An 18238-nucleotide genomic window follows, 5' to 3' on the forward strand; every position below is an offset into this window, starting at 1 on the left:
ATCTGTATTTTGTAAGGATTTGGACAGTGCTGATTACTTTGTTTTTGCCTGTGGTTTAGAAGGTATTCTGAAAAAATTAAAATGGTAGAATTGTCATCGAGGTCTGATAAAAAAAATATATTTTGATCTGAATAGTATTGTGTAGAAAACCATTAGCTAGCAAACTGTTGACCTTAACTTTAAAATTGGTGCAGGCAAATAATAGTGTTGACTAAACATGGCATAGTGTTAATCATGAATTTTCCTTGATTCACCCTCTCTCTCTCTCTCTCTCTCTCTCTCTCTCCTTCTCCTGCCTCCTCTCCTCCCCCTTAGGATTTAATCACAATTAAGTGACAGATGCTGAACACATTTTGTTCTAGTCTAATTGACTGCAAAGTCATGGTCAATATTGCATTGGCTAACTCAACTCCTCACAGCCATGTCCAAATATAATGAAATTGTGTTAGATGTCTTGCTGAAGCACTAGGTAGAGGTGCAGATTTCTAGCTTCCCTAAATTACTGAGTTTACATATGTAGCATTTTGATTGTATAAATACACTTTTCACGTCATACTTTGATTTTTAAGTAGAACTCTGAGGTGAACTGTTTTTGCAGTTTTTCTTTTTTCTTTTTTGATGCATCTTAAAATTTGTACACCAGTAAAAAGATATGGAGTGTCATCTGAAGGTTTATTAGACAATATCAATATAAAAGGTTATAACATTGCACAAATAAAGTTATAATATTCAGAAAGTGTATCAAAAGTGGTTGTCCTCAGTATAAACTGTAAAGTAAACCTTTTGAAGTTTTACAAAGTATTTTATATTAGTCTTCAGCAAAATATCAGATATAGGTATCTCACCAAATCGTGTATCACTCTTCCATTTGAAGAAGTGGATTTGATCCATAAAAGCTCACATTAAAATACAACAGTTAGTCCTTAAGGTGTTTTTTTGTCTTTTTCTTTTTCTTTTGTTTTTACCTAATATGCCATATCATTATTTCCCTAAAAATAAGACAGGATCTTATATTAATTTTTTGCTCCGAAAACGCAGTAGAGCTTATTTTCAGGGGATGTTCTATTTTTTCATGTACAACAATCTACATTTATTCAGATACAGTTGTGCCATCTTCTGATTGGTGCACAATGGTAGAGGGTAGGGTTTCAGTTAACTGGGGCTTAATTTTGGGGTTGGGCTTATATTACAAGCATCCTGAAAAATCATACTAGGGCTTATTTTCAGGTTAGGTCTTATTTTCAGGGAAACAGGGTATATCTCTAGGATAATATTCCTTGCACACGATCTGCTGCAAGTTTAGGTAAAACATAGTGTCACTATGTTCAGTCTTAAGTGTTCAGTATTATACCCTGGCATTTTGGTAAATATCTGTATTTTGCCCACGGAAACTCAAATGTTTGTGTGGATCTTTTAAGTTCTTAATCTTGTATCTGATTTTTTTTCATCGTTGTACAAACGCTGTGATACATTTTCCCTCTGATGAGCTCAAGAAGGGAAAATGCCTTAAACATCGTGCTTCAAAAGCATTTAAGTGTAGAAAAAGGTATGAAATTCAGATGTAGATAGGGGCGTTTTACCCCTCTGTTTCAGAGTGTCTGTCTTATTCTTACTGACGGTGGCTTGTACGCCATATGCACGCAGACATTCCCTTACATACCACACTCCACCCTATTATTCCCTTCTGGCCTGAAATGTTTTATGCTGAGTTAGGCTTGTGCTATAAATCTGCAATGAAAACAGTGCTTTGTACTGGATGGTTTGACAGACTGATTACAGTGGTGCTTTAATTGTCTATTTTTGGCTTCTTACAATTCTAGGACCTCTTCCAGATTTGACCCCACTATAGAAGGTTTGCACAGACATAGTTTTAGGGAGAATGATCTTTAGGGATGTCTTGTTTGATCTATGTGTTATCCCACTTACTGACTTTAATTTGAAATAAAATACCTCTCGTAAACCAAATCCGCGTGCTTCATTTTCTTGACAAGAATTTCACTTTATCCTACAGTACTTAGCAGTTATAGGTTGTCCAGGGTAATTGTTGTTGAAATCTAAACTATTATGGTGGTTATGTATTGTATTGAACATACATTGCCTGTGACATGTTTGACATTAAACTATTGTTTTTGCCAATGCTGTATGCAATATAATGATACTTTCTGTTGCTTCCACTGGGCAATAGGATGTTTTTCTCCAGGAGAAGTGGCAGGGATTAACTGTAATATCCTTTATACTGTGTTCTCTTAGAAACAGAATTTGTACTTTTTAAATTGCAATTAACAGACAAGCTTAAGCTTGTGGACCAAAAACAATACGATACTGAGCAGAGATTGGGGCCGTGCAATTGTTTATACTTGTCCTACATTTTGTTTCTCATGAAATGGAAGCCGATATTTCTTTAGAAGTCTTCTTAAGGCAAGCATTTAAAAACAATGGAATGGAAAAGTTCTGCAGGAAATTAATAGATATGCAATTTTAATATTAGGGCCACAGCATTAGCTAACTTAGAGGAATGAATAATAAACTGAGTGGAAGCGAATATTCTTGAAGATTTGCAGATACATTAATTTTAATTTGTCTGTTTGATCTCTTAATTGCCTCTAAAGATTTCTTGACTAATTTTAAGGAAGCAGTGTTTGAACATATCTGGCAAATACTGTCTCCTTGTAGTGAGCACATAGCATTGAAAGAAGTTAAGAGGAGAGAATAAAATTAGATTGACTGATTGTTCAGTCATGTGGGCCAGGCCTGCTGCCTAGCCCGGCTGTTAAGAATGATTGCTCAAATTACATCGCCTTAGGTCCCTGCATTTGGTTGGCTGTCTTCGCACATCTTAACAAGGTTCTGGAAATTCATTTGTGACAAAGTTTGCTTTGTGTTTCACAGGATGCTTCATCAGCAGACATTAGGAAAGCATATCGCAAGCTTTCGTTAATATTACACCCAGACAAGAATAAAGATGAAAATGCAGAAACACAGTTTAGACAAGTAAGTGACAATGTTATATATGATCATTAATGTTTTTACAGTGTGTTTATATATTATGCGATCATTACAATGATTGAATATATTTTGATTTTAATTGTGGAGAAATATTCAGAAACAATTCATTGGATTTTTAAAATTTTCATCTGACATTTTTGAATAGATTTCAGCTCAAAGATTCAAATGAGTAAAAGTGGACCCTCTGATGGTAGAAGCTAACAGTTCACGCAGCAGAATGCTTAGCTTTGGGAATTAGACAATATGGACACTTGTTTTGGTTCTTCTTTGTCATAATAGTAATATAATGCTGCTTGCTTTGTAATAGAAATAGACAGTAAATATTAGATATGCAAACATCTTGAGTAATGTGTATGGAATTAAGCTTACTGGGCTGTTGTTGTTTTTTAATATGATTGTCAGTAGAGACCTCATGAACATTTGCAAAATAAGCGTATTTTAAAAAGTAGACCTTTTTTTACTGTATCATAGAATAATATAATTTGTATTGCCCTAGACAGGCAGTATGAGAAAATAAGGAATGCCAGTCTTCAGGGTTTTACAAGAGAGATCTGGAAAAGTTACTGAAACGGTTGAGAGATTTTATTTTGTCACACAACTTTTGTGGTAATTCAGAGTGAAGTTGTTAGTATATTTGTTTGGGTTTTTTTGAAGTAAAAAAGACATTTATATACATTTGTTTTCTAGTTGGTGGCCATATATGAAGTTTTAAAAGATGAAGAGAGAAGGCAGAGGTGAGTTTATTGTCTTGCATAGATTTTAAAGGAGACTTTTCAGCTTCTGAACCAGGATATGCCAAATTTCTACTAAGGCAGAATCTTTGTCATATGACTCTTGTATTCTTTGCCAGGTGCATGAATGAGGATTTTAGATTTATGATATGTAGTTAAGGCAGCAGGAGATAACCTGGTCACTTCCAAAATAAATTTATGCTTCTAGACTACCAGTGCCTGTTTAGTCCACCTGTTGCTTTTTCTTAATTGTTAATATCCTCGGAATATTCCATCACAGAATGAGAACCATGGCCAGTCATAGGGATTAGTGGAGACTGGCTGTGAGCACATCATTAGGCTCGCATTCTTTCTGTTGAGAATTATAATATTTTGCAGTATTTTAGCAGAGTCCCTAGATTTGCTGCTCCTATTTATTAGAGTAGTGTGTTGCTATCTTACAATGCATACCTTATCATTAAGAACTCTGACATTTGTATTGTAAACATATACCAATTTTAGCAAAGCTTTCTTATTGTTCTTTTATACTTTACCATTTTAATGTCGGTTCATAATACCTGCAAGAAAAGAATTTCAGCAGGCAATTCTTGGTGCTCAGGTCACTTTTCAGAGGACTGTTGTGTTGTACTTTGGACTTTTGATTTATTAGGATGCTCACTTTAGCTGTTGGTAACCCAGATATTTTGATGGAAGAAAAGAAAGGCTTACTGCCAGCAATGGGGTTCTATTTGAAATATCTCTAGGTTTTCAATTTTCTGAGCAGGGATGCTGAACGTTCTCCAGGAGGTTCTTGGCTTTGTAGAAACCTTGGCATGAGTCCAGGTCTCATAGTAGAGATTATCTACTTTCAGATAATCCTCTGTGTTGAAAGAGCCATGGAACAGTGTTCAGAGGAGTTTGGGAGATTCTGTGTATGGTTTTTACTCTGCCTCCTACTGCAGTCTTTCAGCTTGGAGTCATAGATCAAGGAAGTTTAGGAAGTTAAACAATAGGGGGTCAATGTTTGGTGTCAAATGGTTGCAAAAGGTATGAACTAGTTTAAATGCTCTCTCTCTCACTCACTCTCACTAACACACACACACAAAAACACTTTTTTAAAAAAATAGTACTTATTTTATATGCTCATGGCTTACACTGGGCTGCTATAAAATAAATTTTGCTTTTGTATCAGCGTTGCTCTTAAAGTTCCTTTGGATTCCCCCTCACTCAGTACAGTTGTAGTACCAGGAAATTGCTCCTTTAGCAATCACTGATCACTGTCATCAAATATAATTATTTAGGAATTTAATGCAGTGTGCACATTGTAAACTGTTATTACCTTAGAAACCTATTTCATTGAATGAGTGCATTTCTGAGCTCCATGTGTGGGATGGGTTGCAGGAAACAAAAATTAGTTTTATGGTTGTTGACTTGTATGCCACCTGCACTCTGCAAGGGTCTCTAAGTTTGACTTAGTTTTTGTATGCTCACAAATGGTTTAAAACAGTGCTTTTTCAAAAGCAGTTGTGCACATTGACCATCAGTGCTGCAACCAAAAGTGCCATATTCTGCATCAGAATTCCTATCATCATCATCATCATCATCATCATCATCATCATCATCATCATCATCATCATCATCATCATCAATTTCCTCTCGTTACCTGTTGTGAAGTATAGGTTGGAACTGCTAGACTTGATGCACATTATCATAGCTCAGATGTGATTTGTTGTGAGAGCTAAAGGTGTGTTTGAATTTCTTTTTTAGCTGCTCTTGCATCAAACCCTCTTCTTGCTCTTTTTGCAGTTTTTGCCTGCTTTTTGAAGTCAGGGGAGGCAAAACAGTGGTTTGGATTCTCTCATGTATCCTGCATCATTGGTCTGCTTCTCAGAGTTAATATCCGATACTTGCTATACAACATGGGGAAGTTAACAACTGATTAAACACTCAACATATATATTTGACTGTGTGCAGATTGGCCATGCAGGTTACTTTAAGTCAAGTTAGTTAACTTTAGTATTACAGATAAATTTGTTCTTTAGTATTACATATACATTTGTTGTAGTTTATTGCCAGTCTTTAATGTGTATGTGGCATTGTCAGTTTCTACAAGATTCTTTTCTTTCATTGGCAGAAACAAGACAAAAGCTGATCTGGCCAAATGTTTTCTTTAAAAACAGAATGACTAAAATAGTATCTTCTGAGTTTTAAACCTTTATCCTTTAAAAACGATTGTTCTAAATTCAGTTGTATATTTCTTGGTTTAAATGGCAGAAACAAGCAATGAGGCATCAAAATATACTACCGTATAGACTAAAGATGTGCTGTATGCCAGGGCAGATAAAAATCAATGGTATTTTAAATCAAATTGATTAGAATCATGATTCAGAATTTAAAAATCAATTTGATATAAATAATCAAAACTCCATTTTAAAAATTTAAATTGTGATTTGAATAAATTTAAATCAATTCGTGATTTGAATCAATTTGATTTAAATCAAACCCACTCTATTATAAACCAGTTTTTATGATGAAAAGTCTCTTTGCATTTTGGTAAGATACGGTCCCTGAAATACTTTGAAGTATATTTGGAGATAGGGCAGAGGGAAATTGATCATTATATCACCTTTGAATTTGGAGTCTGATGTTATGTACAATGCTACCCTGTTTCCCTGAAAATAAGAAAGAGTCATTAATTTTTGCTCCAAAAACGCACTAGGGCTTATTTTCAGGGGATGTCTTATTTTTTTTCATATACAGCAATCTACATTGATTCAAATACAGTCCTGTTACCTTCTTCTGGTTGCTGCACAATGGTGGAGGCCGAGGTTTCACTCAGCTGGGGCTTATTTTGGGGGTAGGGCTTATATTTGAATTGTTTGCAATCACAATTTAAAGATCATCAGACTTATTTAAACTGCCAAGCATACTTCAGATACGGCCCATGTTATGTGTGATATCCAGCTAGGTTACTGTTGAAATAAGCAGCCTAAAAATAAATAATGGCAGGCAGGGGAGCAAAATAAATTAAATTTCTTTGTTTCAATAATTTTACCTTTTCAGTTTACCTGAAAAGAGAGTTATGCTCTGCAAAAATGCATGATTTGGGACTAGTTCTTTGTGCACTTTCTGTTTTAAATATGACATTTGGTATTTGCAGATATAAACAAACTGCTGTGTTCTTTTTATTTGGTATTGTATTTAACTGCTGTAGTATGTGTATGAAGTACATAGAATCACTTCTGATTTGCCTGGATATTGAAGGGAGGCAAAATAAGGTTAGGGAAGATGCAAAGAAGACAGAAATACCAGGCTGCTTTGTGATTTACTTCTGTGGTTAATTCTATTGCATGCCTGTGAAGGTCTATCGTAGGTGATAGATTAGCTTCTGCAAATAAGTAGTTTAATGAATTGTCTGCATGCTTCCTAATTAACTGATTTTCTAAATGTGAAAAACAAGATTAAAAATTATCAAAGGATTCTGAGTAACTTAAGGACTATTGTTCACATGTAATCCTAAAAAATTAAGCAGACATCTTAATTTTTCAATACACTGCTTAATTACCACCAAAAGCAGTGATTTATCTTTTGACATTGTACATTCTAAAAAGTGGTTTATAATAGAAGCTATCTTCCCTTAAAATGGCCAGTCGTGTGAGCCATAATGTTCATTGATAGTAAAATCAATAGAGCATTGATTCTGGAACTAAATCCTTGGAGACTTTTGTTCAGAGTAGCATACGTAGCCTAGTAAATACAGAGTGCTGTTCAGTCTGGCTAGTACTGTACATGAAATTTTCTTGAGTCAGATTTGAGGCAGCTGAAATGGCTTTTAGCATATGTGAATTTTGATATAAACCATCAAGGACTGTGATATGTTTGAACAGTAGAACAAGTAGTCTCATTAGAATTTGTTGTTGTTGTTTATGATGATGATGAGGAACAATTTTTAAAGCTTCGGGCATTACTAGATGGAAGACGGAAACAGAGGAGAGCAATCTTTTAGGATTCCGTTTCAGTCATTCTTAAGTTGCTAAATATAAACATGCTTCTCTTGATATTTTTTTTCCGTTTTTTTAACATGCAGAATTATGGTTAAAATCTGAAAAACATTTTTAACTATACCAGTGCAGTCAGTTTCTGTCTCCCTTTTGCAGTTTGGGTCGAAACAACCTTTCAGTGGTAACAAAGATTTGTGTGCTGATGACTGGGTGTGTGCAAAAGAGAAATGACTCCTGGTTTATAGTAATGGTCGGGAGTAAAGGCTGGAAGCAAATGTATAATGCTGAATATTATTCCAGGTTTTACACTTACTTATAAGAACCAAATCGATGATAACATTATGTATTACTTACCCTGTAAGTATTTAGAAATAAAAATTAGCTGAATATTTTTGCCCAGCAATTAGCCATTTTTCTAGCATAAATAGCTGTTTAATCAAAGTTTTAAACTGCCGAATGAAATTATTTTATACAAATGTTAATATTTTTAAAAAATGGCAAAAAAATCAATTTTTCCTATTAATCTATCTCCAAGGTATCAATTTAATAACTATCAAAGTAGCTATTGCAGTTGTTGCATTTAAATTGATTTACATGTCAAGACTGGCAGTTTAGCAGCTGCGCTATTATTCTTGGATCGGTCAATTTACTTGAGAAAAACCTACTACTGAGTCCCACTGACCTGCATGACAATATAGACCCTATTTCTATTCCTGTAATTAGGCCTGCGACTAACTCAGAATATTTTTAATTAAAATATTTTGGTCAATGTATTGCACCAAATTAGGCTTTTCAGTGCAGATTTAATTCTGGAAATAGCGTGATTAGAATATTCAATGAGCTGTGCCCCATTTAACGTTAATTTGAACATACAGTGTTTTAAATGTCTCCATTTTAAGTGTTCTTAATGATAGACTTGTCAGTTCTGCTAAAAGTTATCCAGTTCTTTATGCAGGTAAGTAATACATTGTATGTGTGTTTGTGTGCATTTCAGAAATATAACACTTGGAGGGGGAGTAAATGTAGAAAGAACAGATTTCTAAAAACGGCTTTTAATATTACACGTAGAAGAAGTCAACAAGGCAGAAGATTTACCAATTAAACTGAGATCTTTTAGCAGGCTCACTTCTGTGGAAAATTCTGATCACTAATAAATTACAAGTGATTTCTAAATTAGTTTTCATATCAAAAGAACATTTATAGGAGCGACTAGCAAACACACAGACACACACACAATTAAGGAGGCATAGCAAATAAATAGATTTGGTGGTTGTTTCTTTCCCACTTAAAATCATCCTTTTGTAATTCTTTTATCCTGGGAATATGACCAGTGATTGACAGGTAGGCTGAACATATGGTTCATTGTAGAAGAGAAACACTTCTCAAGTGAATCAATTGGGGGAGCTGTAAGAACAGCAGAGTCACCATTTTTAATGCAGTCAGCAGAGAACAATTTCTCCAGCAGACTGGTTAGACTTCTGTTCCCAAAGCCCAGATTAAATGTTGACAAAACATATATTTGGGGGTATAAATCTAACTGTACTGATCTCTATGAAAAGCTGATGGGTAGAACACAATTTTTATTCCTGTGTCATTGAAAAAAAAAGAGCTAAATAGATTTGTTAGAAATGATTTAGGAAAGCATGTTTTTTTTGTCACTGCAGGTATGATGATATTCTCATCAATGGGCTACCAGATTGGCGTCAGCCTGTATTTTATTACAGGCGAGTGAGGAAAATGAGCAATGCCGAGTTGGCATTGCTGTTGTTCATTATCCTCACTGTGGGTCATTATGCTGTGGTTTGGTCAATCTACCTTGAAAAACAACTGGTAAGCATTGGTTTTCATCTTTATTTAAAACCAAGCGAAATGTTCAAGGTTTTTTTTAATGCGTTACTGTTAATCAGTCTCTCACTCCTGACCCTCTCACCCACACACATGCATATGATTTACTCTTAGATTTTTAGTAATTGTGTTTTGGCCAAAATTGTACCCCCAAAATGCTTTCCTTTTATCCAACAATTGAACATCTTTCTACTTCAAATGGTACATAATTTGCTGCCTTTAAAATTATTTGCTACATTTTAAAACTTGAAGTATTTTTGCCTTTTGTAATTGGCAATTGTCAGAGAGCTGATCGTACAAGCCAATAAAATATTTTCTTAAAACTAGCTGTTGGCTGAATTAAGCTTTCCTTGGAAATTGCACAAATTTGAGTTTGGGGGGGGGGGGTTGTTTGTTTTTTTCTTTACCTTTCCTACTTGGTCTTTGAAATGCATAGCATACTCTCTCTTTCATCTAATGTCTTAATGGAAGTTCTGTTTCCACCCCAAAATTGAAATGTCTTTCAGACATGAAAAATGTCCCAAGGTTCCAATGGTAAAATGACAGAGGCAAATAAATGATTTTAAATGTTGGCTGCTTCTTACCTGCTAGAAAGCAAAAATACATTCTTATGTATAGGTTAAGAAATTTATAATTAGAATATTACTGGTGCATCAGTATCTGTTTGGATTTTTTAAAAGTATTTCCAAAGCTAACATATTAAAGTTAAACATGATAAAAGTTGAAAGCTAAAAATGTGGGAAAGAGAACTTTAATTGGTGTGGATATACACATGACTGACAGAGTTGAACTTCATGTGTGCACAAGGAGTGGGTGCCATGGCAACTGTTATTGTTAGATTATTTTACTTAATCATGTAGCCTGCCCCATACATTTGCATAAATGTGCTGTTTTTTCTTAATTGAAGACTTTACTTCATATACGTTGCAGCCGACTTGTACATGATAACCTCTAGCAATTTTTTATTAACAATTCTTCCTCCTTTTTTAAGGATGAATTGCTTAGCCGGAAGAAGAGGGAAAAGAAGAAAAAAGCAGGAGGGAAGAATGTAGAAGAAACAAAACTTGGTATTGACAAGAGTGAAAGGTGGGTACATAAGAAATTAGACTTTGGACAAAGTGCTGAAATATCTTTTGACGTTGCAAGCTCGTCAAGCAGTTTTTGTGAATGTTTTTATACTCCTCATAAAGATTCTTCATGGGGTTTTTCAAAACTCTACTGAACAGGTTAATTATATAATTATATCTAATAATTATGTACAGGAGTATTTGTGATATTAAATGGGTGTGCACGTTTCAGGGAGAAGTAGCATCAGGCATATAAAATCATAGCTTTGGTTTGTTTTGTTCTTTCATTTTCGAGGTCGAATTTTTTCTTCACCACAGAGTTGTTTTGAGTCTTTTGTATGATTTTCCTGCTTTTACTTTAGCATGGGTTTTAATCCCGTTTCATTTGGGTTAGAAGAAAATTCTCGCCCCTTTGGTTTCCCCCTGCTTTCTCTCCTTTTAAGGCCACGAAACATCAGGTGGGGGGCAGGAATACTGACATTCAGAATACTCCAAAAGATACCACCATTTCTTCTATTGATTCATAGAAAGAAATAAAAGGTTTAAATAGTTCACACAGCAGGGGCATGAACTGGATCAATGCAGGATAGAGAGCAGAGACCATTCTGCCTGTCTTCTGTTCTGATGACATCAGTGAGTAATGCTTCAGCGAACTGCAAATGACATTAATTTTTACGTATTGGTTTGTTTATGCTACAGTCTTCATATCTGGTTGTCAGCACTTGTGACTGGTATGATGGTGGTTAGTCTTGCTCTCTCTCGCTCTCTTTTTAAGCTGAAGCTGTCAAAAAGGCTGAGAGGTTTATTTTGCAAGGTGCACACAAGACCTATGTTTAGCAGAGGTTCTCTGAAGATATTTATCTTTAGGATTCTATTGGATCTGAAAATATTTAGGTGTCCCTGTGACAGATGACTGCTTACTTCAGCATGTTATATGACTGTTTGCTGGGTAGGGGAGAGGGTCATTGCAGTGTGTGCAACAAGATAGATGTAATAATTTCTGAAAATGTGTTCATTTCTACAGATTGCTAGAGAAACCACAGTGGCGGGACCTGCTTCCTTGCAAGCTGGGAATCTGGTTCTGTCTAACAGTAAAATCTTTGCCACAGCTGTTTCAGGTAAAACTGTGAAAGTGTGTGTGTGTGTTTCTCTCATTATGTCTCATCCTGTACTTCATCTGTAGGACTCATTTGTATTTGATAACTATTTAAAGCCAATAGAATGCTTTATCAATCTAAAACTGTTGTTATGGTATTTCTCCTCTTTGCATTGATTTATAAACACTAAAGGTATTGAGAACTATGCTAAATAATGGAAAAAAGGGTGGGGAAATTTCATTTTTAAAATACTGTTTCAGGTCCAACAGCAGTGTGTTGAAAGACTTACTATTTCCATGGGGCCCTAAAGCATTAAAATGTATTAATGTAGTGCTCAAATTTATAAATGTGAATAGTAATTCAAGTTCCAATAAGATGGGAAAATAAATTTAATCTCATTCCCTAAACAAGATAAATTTAACTTCAGGAGCCTCTCTGGCATTTTTGCTCCTTTGCCATATTACACATTTAATAAATTATTTGAATGGCTTCAAGGGAAAAATTTAAATATCCTGGCAGAATTGGGGAGATGTGCAGAAGTGATTTAGTGTGTTGCCATCAGTGTGCATGTTTGTAAGAGTTTTTGACCAGTATTATGGATTGCAAAAAACGGCCTGAAACTCAACATCAAAAAAACTAAGATCATGGCCACTGGTCCCATAACCTCCTTGGAAATTGAAGGGGAAAATATGGATGCAGTGACAGATTTTACTTTCTTGGGCTCCATGATCACTGCAGATGGAGACACCTGCTTCTTGGGAGGAAAGCGATGACAAACCTCGACAGCATCTTAAAAAGCAGAGACATCACCTTGCCAACAAAAGTCCGAATAGTCAAAGCTATGATTTTTCCTGTCATGTATGGAAGTGAGAGCTGGACCATAAAGAAAGCAGACCGCCGAAGAATTGGTGCCTTTGAATTGTGGTGCTGGAGGAGGCTCTTGAGAGTCCCCTGGACTGCAAGGAGAACAAACCTATCAATTCTAAAGGAAATTAACCCTGAGTGCTCACTGGAAGGACAGATCCTGAAGCTGAGGCTCCAGTACTTTGGCCATCTCATGAGAAGACTCCTTGGAAAAGACCTTGATGTTAGGAAAGTGTGAAGGCAAGTGGAGAAGGGGACGACAGAGGATGAGATGGCTGGATAGTGTCATCGAAACAACCAAGATGAATTTGACACAACTCCGGGAAGCAGTGGAAGATAGGAGGGCCTGGCGTGCTCTGTTCCATGGGGTCATGAAGAGTCGGACATGACTAAATGACGACGAAACGATAGAGCCAGACATCCTGGAAAGTGAAGTGAAGTGGGCCTTAGAAAGCATGGCTAACAACAAGGCCGGTGGAGGTGATGGCATTCCAGTGGAACTATTTAAAATCTTAAAAGATGAGGCTGTTGCTACACTCAATATGCGAGCAAGTTTGGAAAACTCAGCAGTGGCCAGAGGACTGGAAAAGATGAGTCTACATCCCGATCCCAAAGAAGGGCAGCACCAAAGAATGTTTCAACTACTGTACAATTGCACTCATTTCATACACTAGCAGGGTTATGCTCAAAAATCTCCAAAGCAGGCTTCAGCAGTACGTGGACCGAGAACTCTCAGAAGTACAAGCTGGATTTCGAAGGGGCAGAGGAACTAGAGACCAAATTGCTAACATGCATTGGATTATGGAGAAAGCAAGAGAGTTCTGGAAAAAAACATCTACCTCTGCTTCATTGACTAGGCAAAAGCCTTTGACTGTGTGGACCACATCAAACTCTGGTAAGTTCTTAAAGAAATGGGAGTGCCTGACCACCTTATCTGTCTCCTGAGAAATGTATATGTGGGACAGGAAGCAACAGTTAGAACTGGATATGGAACAACTGATTGGTTCAAAATTGGGAAAGGAGCATGACAAGGCTGTATGTTGTCTCCCTGCTTATTTAACTAATATGCAGAATACATTATGTGAAAGGCAGGACTGGATGAATCCCAAGCCGGAATTTCAACTGGAATTAAGATTGCTGGAAGAAATATGAACAACCTCAGATATGCAGATGATACCACTCTGATGGCAGAAAGTGAGGAGGAATTAAAGAACCTCTTAGTGAGGGTGAAAGAGGAGAGCACCAAAATGGTCTGAAACTCATCATCATCATCAAAATAAAAATAAAAAAAAACTAAGATCATGGCCACTGGTCCTATCACCTCCTGGCAAATTGAAGGGGAAGATATGGAGGAAGTGATAGATTTTACTTTCCTTGCTCCAGGATCACTGCAGATGGTGACAGCAGCCATAAAATTAAAAGATGCCTGCTTCTTGGGAGGAAAGTGATGACAAACCTAGACAACATCTTAAAGAGCAGAGACATCACCTTGCCGACAAAGGTCTGCATAGTCAAAGCTATGTTTTTCCCAGTAACGATGTGTGGAAGTGAGAGCTGGACCGTAAAGAAGGTTGACCGACGAAGAACTGATGCTTTTGAACTGTGGTGCTGGAGGAGACTCTTGAGAGTCCCCTGGACTGCAAAGAGAAGAAACCTCTCCATTCTGAAGGAAATCAAACCTGAGTGCTCACTGGAGGGACAGATCCTGAAGCTGAGACTTCAATACATTGGCCATCTCATGAGTGGAGAAGACTCCCTGGAAAATATCCTGATGTTGCGAAAGTGTGAAGGCAAGAGGAGAAGGGGACGTCAGAGGGCGAGATGGTTGGACAGTGTCATTGAAGCTACCAGCATGAATTTGACCCAACTCGGGGAGGCAGTGGAAGACAGGAGGGCTTGCCGTGCTTTGGTCCATGGGGTCACGAAGAGTTGGACACGACTTAATCACTATAAAACAAAATATAGCAGTGGTTCCCAACCTTGGGTAACCCAGATGCTCATGGAGTGCAGTTTCCAGGAACCGTCACCACCAGCTATGCTGGCTGAAGTTATTGGGAGTTGCAGTCCAAAAATATCTGGGTTCCTCAAGGTTTGGAAATCACTGTTACATGGCAATCCCGTAGCGTAGAGCATTACCAGGCTGGTATATTTTGTAGACATTTTATTAGCAAGTTTTGCAGAGGCTCGAATGGAAGTTTCTGATTTTCATCACTGGTAAAGCACAAGGTCTTCAATAGTATAATAAGTTGTTTTCATTTTACCAGTGTTTCCTTTTATTTTGGTAGAGAGTAAAACAAGTTATGTTTCAGATTTGCCTGCCATTATCAGCCTTTTTAATCCATCTCTTGATTATGGTATCTGTATCTATCTGGATATATAAGTAATCAATGGTTTCTGGTGATTAGTTATGCTGGCATATCTAAATCAAATCCAAGATAGTGTAATGGAAAGGGAGGAAGAACTTTTGTGGTTAGGAATGCTGCAAAAGCAGGCCGGAAATCATGTGCACAATGAAAAGCTTTGGATTTTTTTCTGGATTTAGCTTTTGCTTTACTTACAGGGCTAGCAGAGAGAGCTCTAGGTCCATCAAATCTGTTTCCATTTGCCAATGAGTTCAGTGAACCAACTTTGGCTACTCAAAAAGTCAGTCCTCTCCCCCAGCTCAGCCTTCTACACTAGATAGCAGTAGACAACTTCCTGGATTAGTTTGTTTCTTTTCTCTTCAAACTTCTGTTTGTGGGCTGGCTGAATCTGAATTGGGCAGAGTGGCACTATTTGACGACACCTAATGTCAGCCTTTTAGTATGGGTTTGCAGCATAAATTGTCAGATAGTATCAAAGCAGTTAGTAAGTTGAGCAAAATTCATGGTTCCTACATATGTGATGTTACTATATGGAAGGTGACAATACTGGAGCAGTCGGGACTGTGCCCCTGTTTTTGCGTGGAACAAATGTGTTTCCTCATTTCTCCTTATCATTATTGCCAGAAAATGGCATTGACAAATGACAAATATATCTGTGATTTGGTATTGGGGGTGTAGGCCAATCCAGTATTTATTACTGAGACCTGGCTAGATGAGTGGACATACACTTAACCCCATTGGTGCTGTCCAGGGTCCAAGAGTAAACGTGGGAATGGCTGTATTCAACTGTGACTGTTTTTCTTCATACAGATTGACTGTCCTTGATTGTGTGCTTCCTAGTGTCATGTCAAATTTTTATTTAGAATAGTTCCAGTGCACTGACTGCCTAGAAAGGTGTCTGTCTGCGCTATATGGATGGTAGAGATGCCTTGATATATTGATCTGGGGGACCTCCAACAGATACCACTGCATCTGCAGTTTGGAATTTAACTGAGCTGTGCCAGTTTGTATTGGGTCCAGTACATATGTGAGATTTGTGGTGGGTTTGAAAAGCAATAGATGTGCTACAAAGAAGGTTATAGCACATTACCGTTTTAGTGTGGCATAATTCAGTATCTCCAAAATGTTGTAGCTGCTTTTAATGTGGATGTGTGAAGCATGACCATATCAACTGAATTTTAAGCCGATTTGAATAGTATGTTATTAACCCTTTAGTGCCCTTCACTGCCTGAGACGACATCTGAACGAACCTCCTTTATCTCTATCAGACCCTGAACTCTTTACATTGTCAGGACAGGCTGTAACACATGAGATTTGAGCCTCTGTTGCTATAGGAGGAGTCCCCATAGTGCTCACTCCAAGATTTTAAAAATGATTTCGTGCTGAATTGAAAGGTTATCTACAGTTTCGGATGGGTAGGAGGCAAGCACCTCTATTTGTTTAGAAAAGCCTTTGCTAAGTCTATAATGGGTATGATTTTTGTCTAGTTGGTGGTTGTATTTCATTTAATTGCTAGATCATTACTGCCTGACAGGTTAACATATTACAAAACAGCAGCATGGTACTGTATCTGCCCAAGTCCCTTGGAGCACAGGAAAAGTGACACATGCCTGTTTAAAATAAATAATTGAGTTTACAAAGCTGAGAGAAGCCAGAGTAGGTTTTCCAGGGATTGGGAGATGTGGTGGTTGTTTCCTGAAACTAACAGAAGCAGAATTCAGAGGAGGAGATGGAGCCCAGCTTCATTTTATACAAGCCACTACTTCCAAAGGCGCAACCCTACACATAGTGTGCTGTAGCTTATCCCCAAGGTTGCAAGGCAGTGATAATACCAGCAAGAGCCCCATTTTCAAGGAGAGGATCAGCCTGTATATCAGCTGTACTAGATAAAATTTGTGCCTAACTGCAAAGGCATGTGCTCCCTAGAATTCTTTTGTGCATTTAGATAGAGCACAAAGTAATGAGTGCTGGTTACCATGTCAGTGCTCATTTAAAATTAAAGCATCTTTGTGTGGGGAGAGGAGACCAAAGTTAGTTCATTCCTTGAAAGTTTTATGCACCTATCTTTTCTTCATTCTTGAAAGTAGGCTTAATTGCAAGTTTCCTTTTGCACGGTTAGATTAGTTTTGCAACAGTTGTCTAGTTTCAGAGACACCCTTGAGAGTGGGATCTTTGAAACTATACTACATAGGAAAGGTTGTCTTGTTTCTGTCGCTCTTCCTTTGCTGATGTGTCAGGGTATTGCATCTCATGCTAGTCTGAAAGGTTTCTCTGAAACCTCTGTCTGGATTTTTTGTTTTGTTTTGTTTTGCAGCTGGGGTTTGTTCTGCTGTGTTTAGGGGACAATACAGGGCTAGAGTAAAAAAAGGGGGGGAGGGGTTGACAATATGCATGCCTTGCGTGTGAGCAAAAGTGCCTTCCTTTTATTGCCAGTGAGCTCTTGGGATCCAACTCTGTGTCTTTTTAATATGTCCTAAAAGATATGAGTGGCGGGGTGGGTACGTATCCATTTACATGAATCACGTTGCAAAGCTGCTATGTACATCTGATTGTCATTTATCCAAGTGTATGCGTTCCCTTGCTCCTGCCCCTTCTTTTCCTTTTCTCCCAGCTATAATACATGAAGGCACTTAAAATAATTAAGGTAGTTCTTTACTTCAGGAAACTGCTTTGTATGCATGTCCACAGGTTAGCTGTTGTCATTTTACTTGTTCTTTGCTACGCCAGCTGCTCTTGGTTCTCTGGAGTTCGAAGAAAAATGGTCTGCGGGTTTGAAAGCATAATTTTTTGAGAGCTTTATTTTTAATTATTTTGTGGTGAATGGGGGTTGGGTAGGATGCAATTTAAGATAGATTTCTGATTCAAGTCGGGTTGGTCTGTACATCACCAAGTGGAGGACATCAGCAGTGCGGTTGCGCATGTTTCTCTTAAACGTTTGCCTCTAATGAAATATACACTCAGTGGGATTTTCCTTGCTCTGCTCAGGATGATGATTGAACTTTTCTCCCTCCTCTTGCCTTTCAAGGTCTGCAACCTCACAAAGAGTCCCATAGGACTCAAACGTTTGTCTGTTCATTAAGTGTTAGTGCCCGGTAAAGGTATCATCTGCTCTTGTTTTGCAAGTTTACACATGAACATGACTGTATGTGTTATGCGTTTTATATTTATATAGCTTACACGGCCTGCTGTAGAATAATGTCACCCAAGCAGCATGGCCACTATTTGTGTGGGGCCACTATTCCACTATTCTCAGGTGGAGGAATATGTCATTAGTTTAAATCTGTG

The 18238-nt window shown here is 37.3% G+C and overlaps 1 protein-coding gene across 1 annotated transcript in view; it reads left to right on the forward strand.

Annotated features, from left to right (window-relative positions):
• Positions 1-18238, forward strand: part of DNAJC1 (DnaJ heat shock protein family (Hsp40) member C1) — a 95529-nt gene that overhangs the window by 22554 nt on the left and 54737 nt on the right. The window contains exons 2-6 of the mRNA XM_020801818.3: positions 2890-2991; positions 3694-3740; positions 9382-9547; positions 10554-10648; positions 11654-11747. Coding sequence (XP_020657477.3) covers positions 2890-2991; positions 3694-3740; positions 9382-9547; positions 10554-10648; positions 11654-11747 — 504 coding nt within the window. The remainder of the gene's footprint in view (positions 1-2889; positions 2992-3693; positions 3741-9381; positions 9548-10553; positions 10649-11653; positions 11748-18238) is intronic.

The sequence above is a fragment of the Pogona vitticeps genome, chromosome 6, assembly GCF_051106095.1.
Source record: "Pogona vitticeps strain Pit_001003342236 chromosome 6, PviZW2.1, whole genome shotgun sequence".
In the NCBI taxonomy this organism is placed as follows: Eukaryota; Metazoa; Chordata; class Lepidosauria; order Squamata; family Agamidae; genus Pogona; species Pogona vitticeps.